The 14,252-nt window shown below is 41.7% G+C and overlaps 2 protein-coding genes across 2 annotated transcripts in view; both read left to right on the top strand.

Annotated features, from left to right (window-relative positions):
• Positions 1–2,956, top strand: part of LOC139376654 (patatin-like phospholipase domain-containing protein 2) — a 32,349-nt gene extending 29,393 nt beyond the window's left edge. Inside the window, exon 9 of the mRNA XM_071119481.1 lies at positions 2,057–2,956. Within this exon, the coding sequence (XP_070975582.1) occupies positions 2,057–2,438 (382 nt within the window). The 3' untranslated portion in view covers positions 2,439–2,956. The remainder of the gene's footprint in view (positions 1–2,056) is intronic.
• A 6,506-nt stretch (positions 2,957–9,462) lies between these two features.
• LOC139383309 (protein phosphatase 1 regulatory subunit 12A-like) overlaps positions 9,463–14,252 on the top strand; it is a 71,461-nt gene continuing 66,671 nt past the window's right edge. Inside the window, exon 1 of the mRNA XM_071127791.1 lies at positions 9,463–9,796. Within this exon, the coding sequence (XP_070983892.1) occupies positions 9,521–9,796 (276 nt within the window). The 5' untranslated portion in view covers positions 9,463–9,520. The remainder of the gene's footprint in view (positions 9,797–14,252) is intronic.

The raw sequence follows: 14,252 nt of genomic DNA, 5'->3' as shown, positions 1-14,252 counted from the left end.
CCATCAAGATTAATTGTCAGACCCAACAGAAGATCTCTTTGTGTCTTGGGACCTAGAACTAGCATCTCTGTTTTGTCCGAGTTTAAAAGTAGAAAGTTTGCAGCCATCCACTTCCTTATGTCTGAAACACAGGCTTCTAGCGAGGGCAATTTTGGGGCTTCACCATGTTTCATTGAAATGTACAGCTGTGTGTCATCTGCATAGCAATGAAAGTTAACATTATGTTTCCGAATGACATCCCCAAGAGGTAAAATATATAGTGAAGACAATAGTGGTCCTAAAACGGAGCCTTGAGGAACACCGAAATGTACAGTTGATTTGTCAGATGACAAACCATCCACAGAGACAAACTGATATCTTTCCGACAGATAAGATCTAAACCAAGCCAGAACTTGTCCGTGTAGACCAATTTGGATTTCCAATCTCTCCAAAAGAATGTGGTGATCGATGGTATCAAAAGTAGCACTAAGGTCTAGGAACACGAGGACAGATGCAGAGCCTCGGGTCTGACGCCATTAAAAGGTCATTTACCAGCTTCACAAGTGCCGTCTCAGTGCTATGATGGGGTCTAAAACCAGACTGAAGCATTTCGTATACATTGTTTGTCTTCAGGAAGGCAGTGAGTTGCTGCACAACAGCTTTTTCTAACATTGAGAGGAATGGGAGATTCGATATAGACTGGGTCAAGGTTTGGCTTTTTTAAGAGAGGCTGCCACTTTTAGTGAGTTTGGTACACATCCGGTGGATAGAGAGCCATTTATTATGTTCAACATAGGAGGGCCAAGCACAGGAAGCAGCTCTTTCAGTAGTTTAGTTGGAATAGGGTCCAGTATGCAGCTTGAAGGTTTAGAGGCCATGATTATTTTCATCAATGTGTCAAGAGATACAGGATTAAAAAACTTGAGTGTCTCCCTTGATCCTAGGGCCTGGCAGTTCTGTGCAGACTCAGGACAACTGAGGTTTGGAGAAATATGCATATTTAAAGTGGAGTCCGTAATTTGCTTTCTAATTATCATGAGCTTTTCGTCAAAGAAGTTCACGAATTTATCACTGCTGAAGTGAAAGCCATCCTCTCAATACTGCTTTTTAGTTAGCTTTGCGACAGTATCAAAAATATTCTGCTCAATTAAGTTAGGATGATCGAGCAGCAGTGAGGGCTCTTCGATACTGCACGGTACTGTCTTTCCAAGCTCGTCGGAAGACTTCCAGTTTGGTGTGGCGCCATTTCCGTTCCAATGTTCTGGAAGCTTGCTTCAGAGCTCGGGTATTTTCTGTATACCAGGGAGCTAGTTTCTTATGACAAATGTTTTTAGGGGTGCGACTATATCTTGAGTATTGCTATGGTTACATGAAGTTCCACAGTTAGCTGGTTAACTGATTTTTGTCCTCTGATGTCCTTGGGTAGGTGGAGGGAGTCTGGAAGGGCATCAAGGAATCTTTGGGTTGTCTGAGAATTTATAGCACGACTTTTGATGTTCCTTGGTTGGGGTCTGAGCAGATTATTTGTTGCGATTGCACACGTAATAAAATGGTGGTCCGATAGTCCAGGATTATGAGAAAAAACATTAAGATCCCCAACATTTATTCCACCGGAGAAGTCTCGGTCCAGAGTATGACTGTGACAGTGAGTAGGTCCAGAGACATGGTCCAGAGACATGTTGGACAAAACCCACTGAGTCGATGATGGCTCCGAACGCCTTTTGGAGTGGGTGTGTGGACTTTTCCACGTGAATATTAGTCACCAAAAATTAGAATATTATCTGCTATGACTACAAAGTCCAATAGGAATTCAGGGAACTCAGTGAGGAACTATGTATATGGCCCAGGAGGCCTGGTAACAGTAGCTATAAACAGTGATTGAGTAGGCTGCATAGATTTCATGACTACAAGCTCAAAAGACAAAAACGCAGTCTTTTTTTGTTTTTGTAAATTTAAATTTGGTATCGTAAATGTTATGTCCATCGTATCCCTCTAGGTTTTCCTACAGACACTTTTCCACACTCTCATTTTAAGCCCGTATGCCCTCATAATGTATTGAGTCTCTCTCTCTCTCTAGGTTTTCCTACCAGTTGGAGCTGCGTCACTGCCAGTCCCTGCCTGCCCAGCTCATCCCTGCCAGCCTGCTCCCAAGATGGGTGAGTGGAGGCAGCTCCTCTATCCTGGATGTTATCAGTCGTTTGGACCAGTACCAGAGGCAGCTGCTGCCGGGCTTCTTCTGTGTTAACCTGGACCTCCAGGGTTCCTTCTACACCGGGGGTCCCACAGGAGGGAGCACAGTCCCAGGAGGGTCCACCAGAGCTGGGGAAGGAGGACCAGGACCAGCCCTGTCTCTTACATCCCCCATCATAAACCCAGAGGAGGTAGAGGGGATGGGGCTGATGATGAGGAGGCTCAGTGAAAACCACAACTCTACTGCGGCTCTTCCAGCCTCACTATAGTAATATAATGTATGCCATTCAGGAGACACTGAGGGCCCCCTGGGGGGGGGGGGGTGACCATTTAGTATTACAGACAGATTCTAATAAAAGCCAGGTAGACAGGTAGAACAGGTATAACAGCCAGGTAGACACCTTCAAATTAAAGGGACAGTACACCAACGTGTGTTGTCTCATCATCGATGACACAGTGCCTTGTTCGCTAACATTTGATTCACTCACCTGCCCATTGGGATGCCGAGGATACCCAGGAACCTACAAGGAGCCGCTGATCTGCATCGTGTCAATGTGACTTTTACAAAACATTAAAAAATATATTAAAGTCATTAAGATAATAAACAGTAAAAAGTCTTTACCGTTGACTGTTGATACCAAACATGTTCAAGGACTAGGGATGTTACCGATGAACCGGTTAGCCGGTTAGCCCGACCGAAAATACATTTCACCCGGGTCATGCTTATCGGTCTATAGGTTCATTTGAATAATTTTGTGGAATTAAAATTGCCACGTGTGTATTTCCATTAGTAATCATGCATTTTATTTGTCACATACGCACAGCATACAGAGACTAGTTCGAGGAGATGAATACTACCTGTCAGACAGCGACAGAGTAGCTCCTGTAGGCTACTGTAGTGAAGCCTGCTGTTGGAAGCCCAGTCATTGGTCATCCCAGTCATTGGTCAGCCCAGTCATTGGTCATCCCAGTCATTGGTCAGCCCAGTCATTGGTCAGCCCAGTCATTGATCAGCCCAGTCATTGGTCATCCCAGTCATTGGTCAGCCCAGTCATTGATCAGCCCAGTCATTGGTCAGCCCAGTCATTGGTCATCCCAGTCATTGGTCATCCCAGTCATTGGTCAGCCCAGTCATTGGTCATCCCAGTCATTGGTCAGCCCAGTCATTGATCAGCCCAGTCATTGGTCAGCCCAGTCATTGGTCAGCCCAGTCATTGATCATCCCAGTCATTGGTCAGCCCAGTCATTGGTCATCCCAGTCATTGGTCATCCCAGTCATTGGTCAGCCCAGTCATTGGTCAGCCCAGTCATTGGTCATCCCAGTCATTGGTCAGCCCAGTCATTGATCAGCCCAGTCATTGGTCAGCCCAGTCATTGATCAGCCCAGTCATTGCACAACAAATAACAATTCTAAATGCAACCGCTTGTTAAAAACTTGTGGCTATGATTAAAAAGGAATTATTTTTATTTCTCAATCTCAACTCATAAAGCGCCTCCCATTCGCCATTCAGATGCATAGGCTATAGTCATAGGCTATAGTCTGCCTACCAGCTGGAGACAGTATAATGTAATGTGAGCTGGAGACAGTATAATGTAATGTGGAGACAGTATAATGTAACGTGAGATGGAGACAGTATAATGTAATGTGGAGGCAGTATAATGTAATGTGGAGGCAGTATAATGTAATGTGGAGACAGTATAATGTAATGTGGAGACAGTATAATGTAACGTGAGCTGGAGACAGTATAATGTAATGTGGAGACAGTGTAATGTAATGTGGAGACAGTATAATGTAACGTGAGCTGGAGACAGTATAATGTAACGTGAGCTGGAGACAGTATAATGTAATGTGGAGACAGTATAATGTAATGTGGAGACAGTGTAATGTAATGTGGAGACAGTATAATGTAATGTGGAGACAGTATAATGTAATGTGGAGACAGTATAATGTAACGTGAGCTGGAGACAGTATAATGAAATGTGGAGACAGTATAATGTAACGTGAGCTGGAGACAGTATAATGTAACGTGAGCTGGAGACAGTATAATGTAACGTGGAGACAGTATAATGTAATGTGGAGACAGTATAATGTAATGTGGAGACAGTATAATGTAACGTGAGCTGGAGACAGTATAATGTAACGTGAGCTGGAGACAGTATAATGTAACGTGGAGACAGTATAATGTAATGTGGAGACAGTATAATGTAATGTGGAGACAGTATAATGTAATGTGGAGACAGTATAATGTAATGTGGAGACAGTATAATGTAACGTGGAGACAGTATAATGTAATGTGGAGACAGTATAATGTAACGTGAGCTGGAGACAGTATAATGTAATGTGGAGACAGTATAATGTAACGTGAGCTGGAGACAGTATAATGTAATGTGGAGACAGTATAATGTAACGTGAGCTGGAGACAGTATAATGTAATGTGGAGACAGTATAATGTAATGTGGAGACAGTATAATGTAATGTGGAGACAGTATAATGTAACGTGAGCTGGAGACAGTATAATGTAATGTGGAGACAGTATAATGTAACGTGAGCTGGAGACAGTATAATGTAATGTGGAGACAGTATAATGTAATGTGGAGACAGTATAATGTAATGTGGAGACAGTATAATGTAATGTGGAGACAGTAGAATTGTTTGAAACCTGAACGTGTTACTTTACTTCAAATAATGAGGTGTGTCTTACCTTGCGTCTAAGTAGCCTTGCCAAAAATCCATCCATAGCAACATGGAATCAATTATTATATATAGACTTCCTCATGCCGTTAACCAGCATTTCTCTCCTGTTCTATTGGTTTTCATATCAACTTTCTTTCGTTGTCCAGAAGCCAAAGGCACCATCCTGGTCATATTATCAACCCATCCTGGTCATAGTATCAACCCATCCTGGTCCTATTATCAACCCATCCTGGTCCTATTATCAACCCATCCTGGTCATGTTATCAACCCATATTATCAACCCATCCTGGTCATATTATCAATCCATCCTGGTCATATTAACAACCCATCCTGGTCATATTAACAACCCATCCTGGTCATATTAACAACCCATCCTGGTCATATTATCAACCCATCCTGGTCCTATTATCAACCCATCCTGGTCCTATTATCAACCCATCCTGGTCATATTATCAACCCATCCTGGTCATGTTATCAACCCATCCTGGTCATGTTATCAACCCATCCTGGTCATGTTATCAACCCATCCTGGTCCTATTATCAACCCATCCTGGTCATATTATCAACCCATCCTGGTCATTTTATCAACCCATCCTGGTCCTATTATCAACCCATCCTGGTTATAGTATCAACCCATCCTGGTCATATTATCAACCCATCCTGGTCATAGTATCAACCCGTATTATCAACCCATCCTGGTCATATTATCAACCCATCCTGGTCCTATTATCAACCCATCCTGGTCATATTATCAACCCATATTCTCAACCCATCCTGGTCATATTATCTACCCATCCTGGTCATATTATCATCCCATCCTGGTCATATCAACCCATCCTGGTCATATTAACAACCCAACCTGGTCATATTATCAACCCATCCTGGTCATATTATCAACCCATACTGGTCATATTATCAACCCATCCTGGTCCTATTATCAACCCATTTTATCAACCCATCCTGGTCATATTATCAACCCATCCTGGTCATATTATCAACCCATACTGGTCATATTATCAACCCATCCTGGTCATATTATCAACCCATCCTGGTTGTTGCTATTAGATTCCTCCTCTTTCTAAGTTACTAATGAAGATGTTCATGTCTGTCACATCTGGAATCTCTCGCGTCAGGTTCTATTGGTTCTATTAATTGCGGTTCCCCAGTGAATTGCATTCTGGTAAATTAGGGTTTTATTATCTGTTTAATTCCAGGAGTTGTCCATTCAATATAGCCTTTTGACTGTAAGACGATAAGCATCTGGTCATGCATATACAGATATCTGATAGTATTTGCTGTTGATCACGTCATTTTACTGTTTGGAAAGTGTGTCAGTCCTTAAATGAGGGTCAGTGAGTCGACAGCAAAATCTGATCTCATCTGATCTGATCTCTTCTGATCTGATCTATTTTCCACGTGTCTTATATTGACATGTACTACTACTTATTATTATTATTATTAGGGTGGCAGGTAGACTAGTGGTTAGAGCAGGTAGCCTAGTGGTTAGAGCAGGTAGCCTAGTGGTTAGAGGAGGTAGACTAATGGTTAGAGCAGGTAGCCTAGTGGTTAGAGGAGGTAGCCTAGTGGTTAGAGCAGGTAGCCTAGTGGTTAGAGGAGGTAGACTAGTGGTTAGAGGAGGTAGCCTAGTGGTTAAAGGAGGTAGCCTAGGGGTTAGAGCAGGTAGCCTAGGGGTTAGAGCAGGTAGCCTAGGGGTTAGAGCAGGTAGCCTAGGGGTTAGAGCAGGTAGCCTAGTGGTTAGAGCAGGTAGCCTAGTGGTTAGAGAGGCAGGTAGCCTAGTGGTTAGAGAGGCAGGTAGCCTAGGGGTTAGAGCAGGTAGCCTAGTGGTTAGAGCAGGTAGCCTAGTGGTTAGAGAGGCAGGTAGCCTAGTGGTTAGAGCAGGTAGCCTAGTGGTTAGAGCAGGTAGCCTAGTGGTTAGAGCAGGTAGCCTAGTGGTTAGAGTAGGGAGCCTAGTGGTTAGAGGAGGGAGCCTAGTGGTTAGAGGAGGTAGCCTAGTGGTTAGAGCAGGTAGCCTAGTGGTTAGAGCAGGTAGCCTAGTGGTTAGAGGAGGTAGCCTAGTGGTTAGAGCAGGTAGCCTAGTGGTTAGAGCAGGTAGCCTAGTGGTTAGAGCAGGTAGCCTAGTGGTTAGAGCAGGTAGCCTAGTGGTTAGAGGAGGTAGCCTAGTGGTTAGAGGAGGTAGCCTAGTGGTTAGAGCAGGTAGCCTAGAACCATGAACACACACACACACACACGCACACACACACACGCACACAGGCTGAACACAGGAACACACATACAGGCTGAACACAGGCTGAACACAGGAACACAGGCTGAACACAGGAACACAGGAATACAGGCTGAACACAGGCTGAACACAGTCTCTACTCAAACACAGAACTGTGTTCAGCAGGGTACACCGACGCAAAACTGTTTCCAAACGGACAACGAAAACAAACAAGTATGTCTTATTGGACATTTCACTCTGTTTCAGAGTATTATCTAATGTTAGGTGCCAAGTGAACTGACCCAGCAGCACCAACAGACCTGAGAAAATACCAAGAATATAATAAGGGAAAAGAGCTCGGTATGACTAATGACTATAAGGGACTCTCTATTAGAGATCTGTATGACTAATGACTATAAGGGACTCTATTAGAGATCTGTATGACTAATGACTATAAGGGACTCTATGCAGCATCTGGCTCTCTGTATGACTAATGACTATAAGGGACTCTATTAGAGATCTGTATGACTAATGACTATAAGGGACTCTATGCAGTACCTGGCTCTCTGTATGACTAATGACTATAAGGGACTCTATTAGAGATCTGTATGACTAATGACTATAAGGGACTCTATACAGTATCTGGCTCTCTGTTAGAGCTCTGTATGACTAATGACTATAAGGGACTCTATGCAGTACCTGGCTCTCTGTATGACTAATGACTATAAGGGACTCTATGCAGTACCTGGCTCTCTGTATGACTAATGACTATAAGGGACTCTATGCAGTACCTGGCTCTCTGTATGACTAATGACTATAAGGGACTCTATGCAGTATCTGGCTCTCTGTATGACTAATGACTATAAGGGACTCTCTATTAGAGATCTGTATGACTAATGACTATAAGGGACTCTATTAGAGATCTGTATGACTAATGACTATAAGGGACTCTATGCAGCATCTGGCTCTCTGTATGACTAATGACTATAAGGGACTCTATTAGAGATCTGTATGACTAATGACTATAAGGGACTCTATGCAGTACCTGGCTCTCTGTATGACTAATGACTATAAGGGACTCTATACAGTACCTTGCTCTCTGTATGACTAATGACTATAAGGGACTCTATGCAGTACCTGGCTCTCTGTATGACTAATGACTATAAGGGACTCTATACAGTATCTGGCTCTCTGTTAGAGCTCTGTATGACTAATGACTATAAGGGACTCTATGCAGTACCTGGCTCTCTGTATGACTAATGACTATAAGGGACTCAATGCATGTGCCAACCAATGCAGTATTCATTATGAACCAATTGTACTGTTTATTTGTGCCACTTTCTACAGGTCAACTTGTTTTGATAATATTTATTAATAACCTGACAATACCTTGCTATTACAGTATTTAAAAATGTACCACGGACACATGATTCTGTCTTACCAACAAACAATCAGCATGACTCTGAAATATACAATGAGATCCAACGGGAATACATGTCAATAATAATACCAAATAAAATACTTTACATGAATGAACACATGGGATAAATATTGAAAATAGACATGTGTTTTGTTGTTAGTTTAGTATGAATGTTGTTTTTCATTTTTTTTTTATTACACACATTGGTCAATACTGAATGGAAATGCCAGTGAATGATATGGATGGTTCACTGCATACAGTATATCCTTTAACTGTAGATGAAATTAAATAAATTATGGGTTCTGGATTTTAAATAAATATAAACGCTTACTTAATTTTGGATTTTTTTTGTTGTCCTCAATTCCTTTCAATAAAATGTTAATTCAGGTTGGACTTTTGATTTTGTATTTTTTTTAAATATATATATATATATATTGCAGAGAATCATGTGTTTGTCAGGAAATTATATAAAAAGTTTAACTTTCCATGACCTCTCAAATAATATTCTCCAATTATAGGTTCTCAAGGGCCAACTGTTGACGTCCCAGTTCATGTTCTGTGCAGGCTACAGTCTGTTTCTGTTTTGCCTAGGCTAATGTCGAAGCTTTATCATATTTGCATTACACACAGGACAGCTTATCCATGTTGGGGTAAAAGCCTGCGTGGGAGTTCTGCAACGCAATAGTCATACCTGGGGTCTATTCATTACGCAGATTCTAGTGCAAAAACGTGTCTTAAACGGAAGCAAACTGAACGAAACGGGAGTGAGCTAAGTGAATATGTTCAATAGTAACACGTTTAGCTTTGTTAGCTTCCGTTTGGTTGTTAAACGGTAAACGGTTTCCGTAATGAATACACCTCTGGAGAATGTCCAGTCCTTTCTGAAGTTGGGTTGGTTTCCTACGGTCGTGTTGCTACGGCCAGGGGGCGTAGTCTCTCCGAGAGGAGCTGCTGCTGCTCCACTTTGGCTCTACCCGCGACATCAACTGACTCTACCCGGGACAGACCGAAGAAGATGGCGGCCACGGACCGTTCCCGGTCTGAAGCTGCAAAGCAGCGACGGCAGGATCAGTTACAGCGATGGCTGGGCTCGGAAACCGATCAGACGGGACCGGGGACGCGGGACGGGTCGACGGGAACCGGGACGCGGCGGGCCCGGGTTCGGTTCGCTCAGGGAGCCGTGTTTATGGCAGCCTGTTCGGCCGGGGACAGAGAGGAGGTAGCGGCGCTCCTACGACAGGGCGCTGACATCAACCACGCCAATATAGACGGACTGACAGCGCTTCACCAGGTATTTAACTCGTTACAAAGTAGTTCCATTGTTGCAGGCTGGTGTTTGGGGAACCTAGTGGTAATGGCGGGTTGAAACTATGTAACGATCTGTGTTGTATCCTACCGCCAAACAAACATGTCCACATAGCTACTGTAACACAGTAACCCTTTGGTCAAATTAAACATCGACAAGTAACATTAACTCAACTTTTAATCATGCTCAAATCAGTGGTTTGAATGTTTATAAAACTACACAACTTGTTTATCGTGATGTTGGAACATTGTCATGATAATTCCGGTGTGTGTGTGTGTGTGTGTGTGTGCGCGCGCTAAAGTAGATTGGTTCATTGGAACTGTTGCCTTCCAAGTGTGTGTTCTCTCTCTCTCGGATGAACTCGACACAAGACTGGAAAAGGCGGCTGCTAGTCAGATGACTCCTACCCTGCCATTAGGCTTGTTTACACTGAGCTGCACTGGGGTCGGAACGCAATCATGGTTATATTAAGACGCCACAGAACAGGGATATGAGTAGGCACACTTACCTCATTGCAGGAATAGAATCAGGGCCATGAAGGCTTTTCTGCATGCTTCCTATCCAAAAACAGTTCAGAATAGTAGGCATTATATTATTATAATATTATGTCATTGCAACATTTTTATTTTGGAAATTGTTTTTTTGAAGTTCATTTACTGCATTTCTATACAACAACAACACAAATGCTATTTGGAGAGTAGCAACAAATATCCCCAGCCAGTATCACCGTTGAAGGTTCCTTCACCTCAGTCCACCTATAAAGATATAGTCTATTAGCTATACAATTGTAAAGTTATATCCCTGAAAGGTGGGGGAAATGATTGACACGTAGTTCAGCGACTGTTCAGTCAGTCGTAATGATGAGAGCTCTTCTTTGTCGACACCCATTCAGCATTGTTCACACCCTCTTTAAGCTTTAGCCCCACCCATTCAGCATCGTTCACACCCTCTTTAAGCTTTAGCCCCACCCATCTCTTTAAGGATTTACGTGTGAGGCAACAAAAGCCTCCTTCACTCACGCTGCCAAACTTACCCTCGTAAAACGGACTATCCTACCGATCCTTGACTTCGGTGATGTCATTTACAAAATAGCCTCCAATACCCTACTCAGCAAACTGGATGCAGTCTATCACAGTGCCATCCGTTTTCACCAAAGCCCCATACACTACCCACCACTGCGATCTGTATGCTCTCGTTGGCTGGTCCTCGCTACATATTCGTTGCCAAACCCACTGGCTCCAGGTCATCTATAAGTCTTTGCTAGGTAAAGCTCCGCCTTATCTCAGCTCACTGGTCACGATAACAACACCCACCCGTAGCACGCGCTCCAGCAGGTATATCTCACTGGTCACCCCCAAAGCCAACACCTCCTTTGGCCGCCTTTCCTTCCAGTTCTCTGCTGCCAATGACTTGAAGAAATTGCAAAAATCACTGAAGTTGGAGACTTATATCTCCCTCGCTAACTTTAAGCGTCAGCTGTCAGAGCAGCTAACCGATTGCTGCAGCTGTACACAGCCCATCTGTAAATAGCCCCTCCAACCAACTACCTACCTCATCTCCATATTTGTTTTTGTTTTTCTGCTCTTTTGCACACCAGTATTTCTACTTGCACATCCTCATATGCATACAACTGCTGTTCACAAATGCTCTCCATCCAACCTCACTGAGCTCGAGCTGTTTTGCAAGGAGGAATGGGAAAAAATTTCAGTCTCTCGATGTGCAAAACTGATAGAGACATACCCCAAGCGACTTACAGCTGTAATCGCAGCAAAAGGTGGCGCTACAAAGTATTAACTTAAGGGGGCTGAATAATTTTGCACGCCCAATTTTTCAGTTTTTGATTTGTTAAAAAAGTTTGAAATATCCAATAAATGTCGTTCCACTTCATGATTGTGTCCCACTTGTTGTTGATTCTTCACAAAAAAATACAGTTTTATATCTTTAGCCTGAAATGTGGCAAAAGGTCGCAAAGTTCAAGGGGGCCGAATACTTTCGCAAGGCACTGTATCTATCTCGCCAGTGTAAATTGCTAAATTGTAATTACTTCGCTACTATTGGCCTATTTATTGCCTTACCTCCTCATGCCGTTTGCAAACACTGTATATAGACTTTCTTTTTTTCCTATTGTGTTGGCTGTACGCTTGTTTATTCCATGTGTAACTCTGTGTTGTTGTTTGTGTCGAACTGCTTTGCTTTATCTTGGCCAGGTCGCAATTGTAAACGAGAACTTGTTTTCAACTAGCCTACCTGGTTAAATAAAGGTGAAATAAACATTTTAAAAAGACTATTGTATTTTAGTCAATGCCACTCCGACATAGCTCAATCTAATATTTATATATTTTTTCTTAATAGCAATTTGTTTTACTTGTAGGACAGTGGCATATGCAGTTAATGCATTGAATTGTGGAAATTCCTCTCCGTCCAAGTTGTCAGACTCACATCATTACTGAGAAAAAATAAACAAGTGACACTTTTAATCAGCATGTTATCTCGGCAGGAGTTTTATTTGAAATTAAAGGTGCTTTAATTGACTCTGGTCAGCCAGTTGACTGCCTGCCCTTTCTTCAAGTCTCTAGTTGACATGATGGAAGATCCCTCAACTTCTAGTGAATCATTTATTTTCATTTCAACAACTTTCTTCTTGTGATGCGCAAGATTTATTTATTTTTTTACATCAATCTACTAGAGCTGACTTACTTGATCCTGATCCTCTGATTGTTTTTTTACATCAATCTACTAGAGCTGACTTACTTGATCCTGATCCTCTGATTGTTTTTTTTACATCAATCTACTAGAGCTGACTTACTTGATCCTGATCCTCTGATTGTTTTTTTTACATCAATCTACTAGAGCTGACTTACTTGATCCTGGTCCTCTGATTGTTTTTTTACATCAATCTACTAGAGCTGACTTACTTGATCCTGGTCCTCTGATTGTTTTTTTACATCAATCTACTAGAGCTGACTTACTTGATCCTGATCCTCTGATTGTTTTTTTTTCATCAATCTGCTAGAGCTGACTTACTTGATCCTGGTCCTCTGCAGCATCTTTCAAGGCCATGATTCTATACATTCTATACACTGGATATTATTTAATGAGATCTGCCCAGAAGCGAGACCAAATTTGAACCAATCATAGATGTCTATGTTTCACAAGTTAAGTTAAGACATCAAAGTGCAGTAGAGCATACATAATACAGTACATTTAAAAAAAAAAATTATACCTTTATTTAACTAGGCAAGTCAGTTAAGAACAAATTCTTATTTTCAATGACAGCCTAGGAACAGTGGGTTAACTGCCTGTTCAGGGGCAGAACGACAGATTTGTACCTTGTCAGCTCGGGGATTTGAACTTGCAACCTTCCGGTGACTAGTCCAACGCTCTAACCACTAGGCTACCCTGCCGCCCCTCCACTCTAACCACTAGGCTACCCTGCCGCCCCGTTATAGTATACTCTGTGTGCTACTGTCTACTTTACTGAACTCTACTTTTCCTTTCTGCTGTGCTGAACTCTACTTTTCTGTACAATCTTGTGAACCCAACTGTGGTTTGTGACTACTATGATTTTGTTTTTATTGCGTCACCAATTCCGATAACAATTTTCTGTTACCAAGACTTACTAATTAATACCTTACTACCTTACTAATTAATACCTTACTACCTTACTAATTAATACCTTACTACCTTAATAATACCTTACTACCTTACTACCTTACTAATTAATACCTTACTACCTTACTAATTAATACCTTACTACCTTACTAATACCTTACTACCTTACTAATTAATACCTTACTACCTTACTAATAGCTTACTACCTTACTACCTTACTAATTAATACCTTACTACCTTACTAATTAATACCTTACTACCTTACTAATACCTTACTACCTTACTAATTAATACCTTACTACCTTACTAATTAATACCTTACTACCTTACTAATAGCTTACTACCTTACTACCTTACTAATTAATACCTTACTACCTTACTAATTAATACCTTACTACCTTACTAATTAATACCTTACTACCTTACTAATTAATACCTTACTACCTTACTAATTAATACCTTACTACCTTACTAATACCTTACTACCTTACTAATACCTTACTACCTTACTAATTAATACCTTACTACCTTACTAATAGCTTACTACCTTACTACCTTACTAATTAATACCTTACTACCTTACTAATTAATACCTTACTACCTTACTAATTAATACCTTACTACCTTAATACCTTACTACCTTACTAATACCGTACTACCTTACTACCTTACTACCTTACTAATTAATACCTTACTACCTTACTAATACCGTACTACCTTACTACCTTACTAATACCTTACTACCTTGCTACCTCACTAATTAATACCTTACTACCTTAATACCTTACTACCTTACTAATACCGTACTACCTTACTAATTAATACCTTA

This window comes from Oncorhynchus clarkii, chromosome 2 (genome assembly GCF_045791955.1).
Source record: "Oncorhynchus clarkii lewisi isolate Uvic-CL-2024 chromosome 2, UVic_Ocla_1.0, whole genome shotgun sequence".
NCBI classification, from domain to species: Eukaryota; Metazoa; Chordata; class Actinopteri; order Salmoniformes; family Salmonidae; genus Oncorhynchus; species Oncorhynchus clarkii.
Note: the sequence above shows the minus strand (reverse complement) of the source record. Positions and strands in the feature narration are given on the sequence as shown.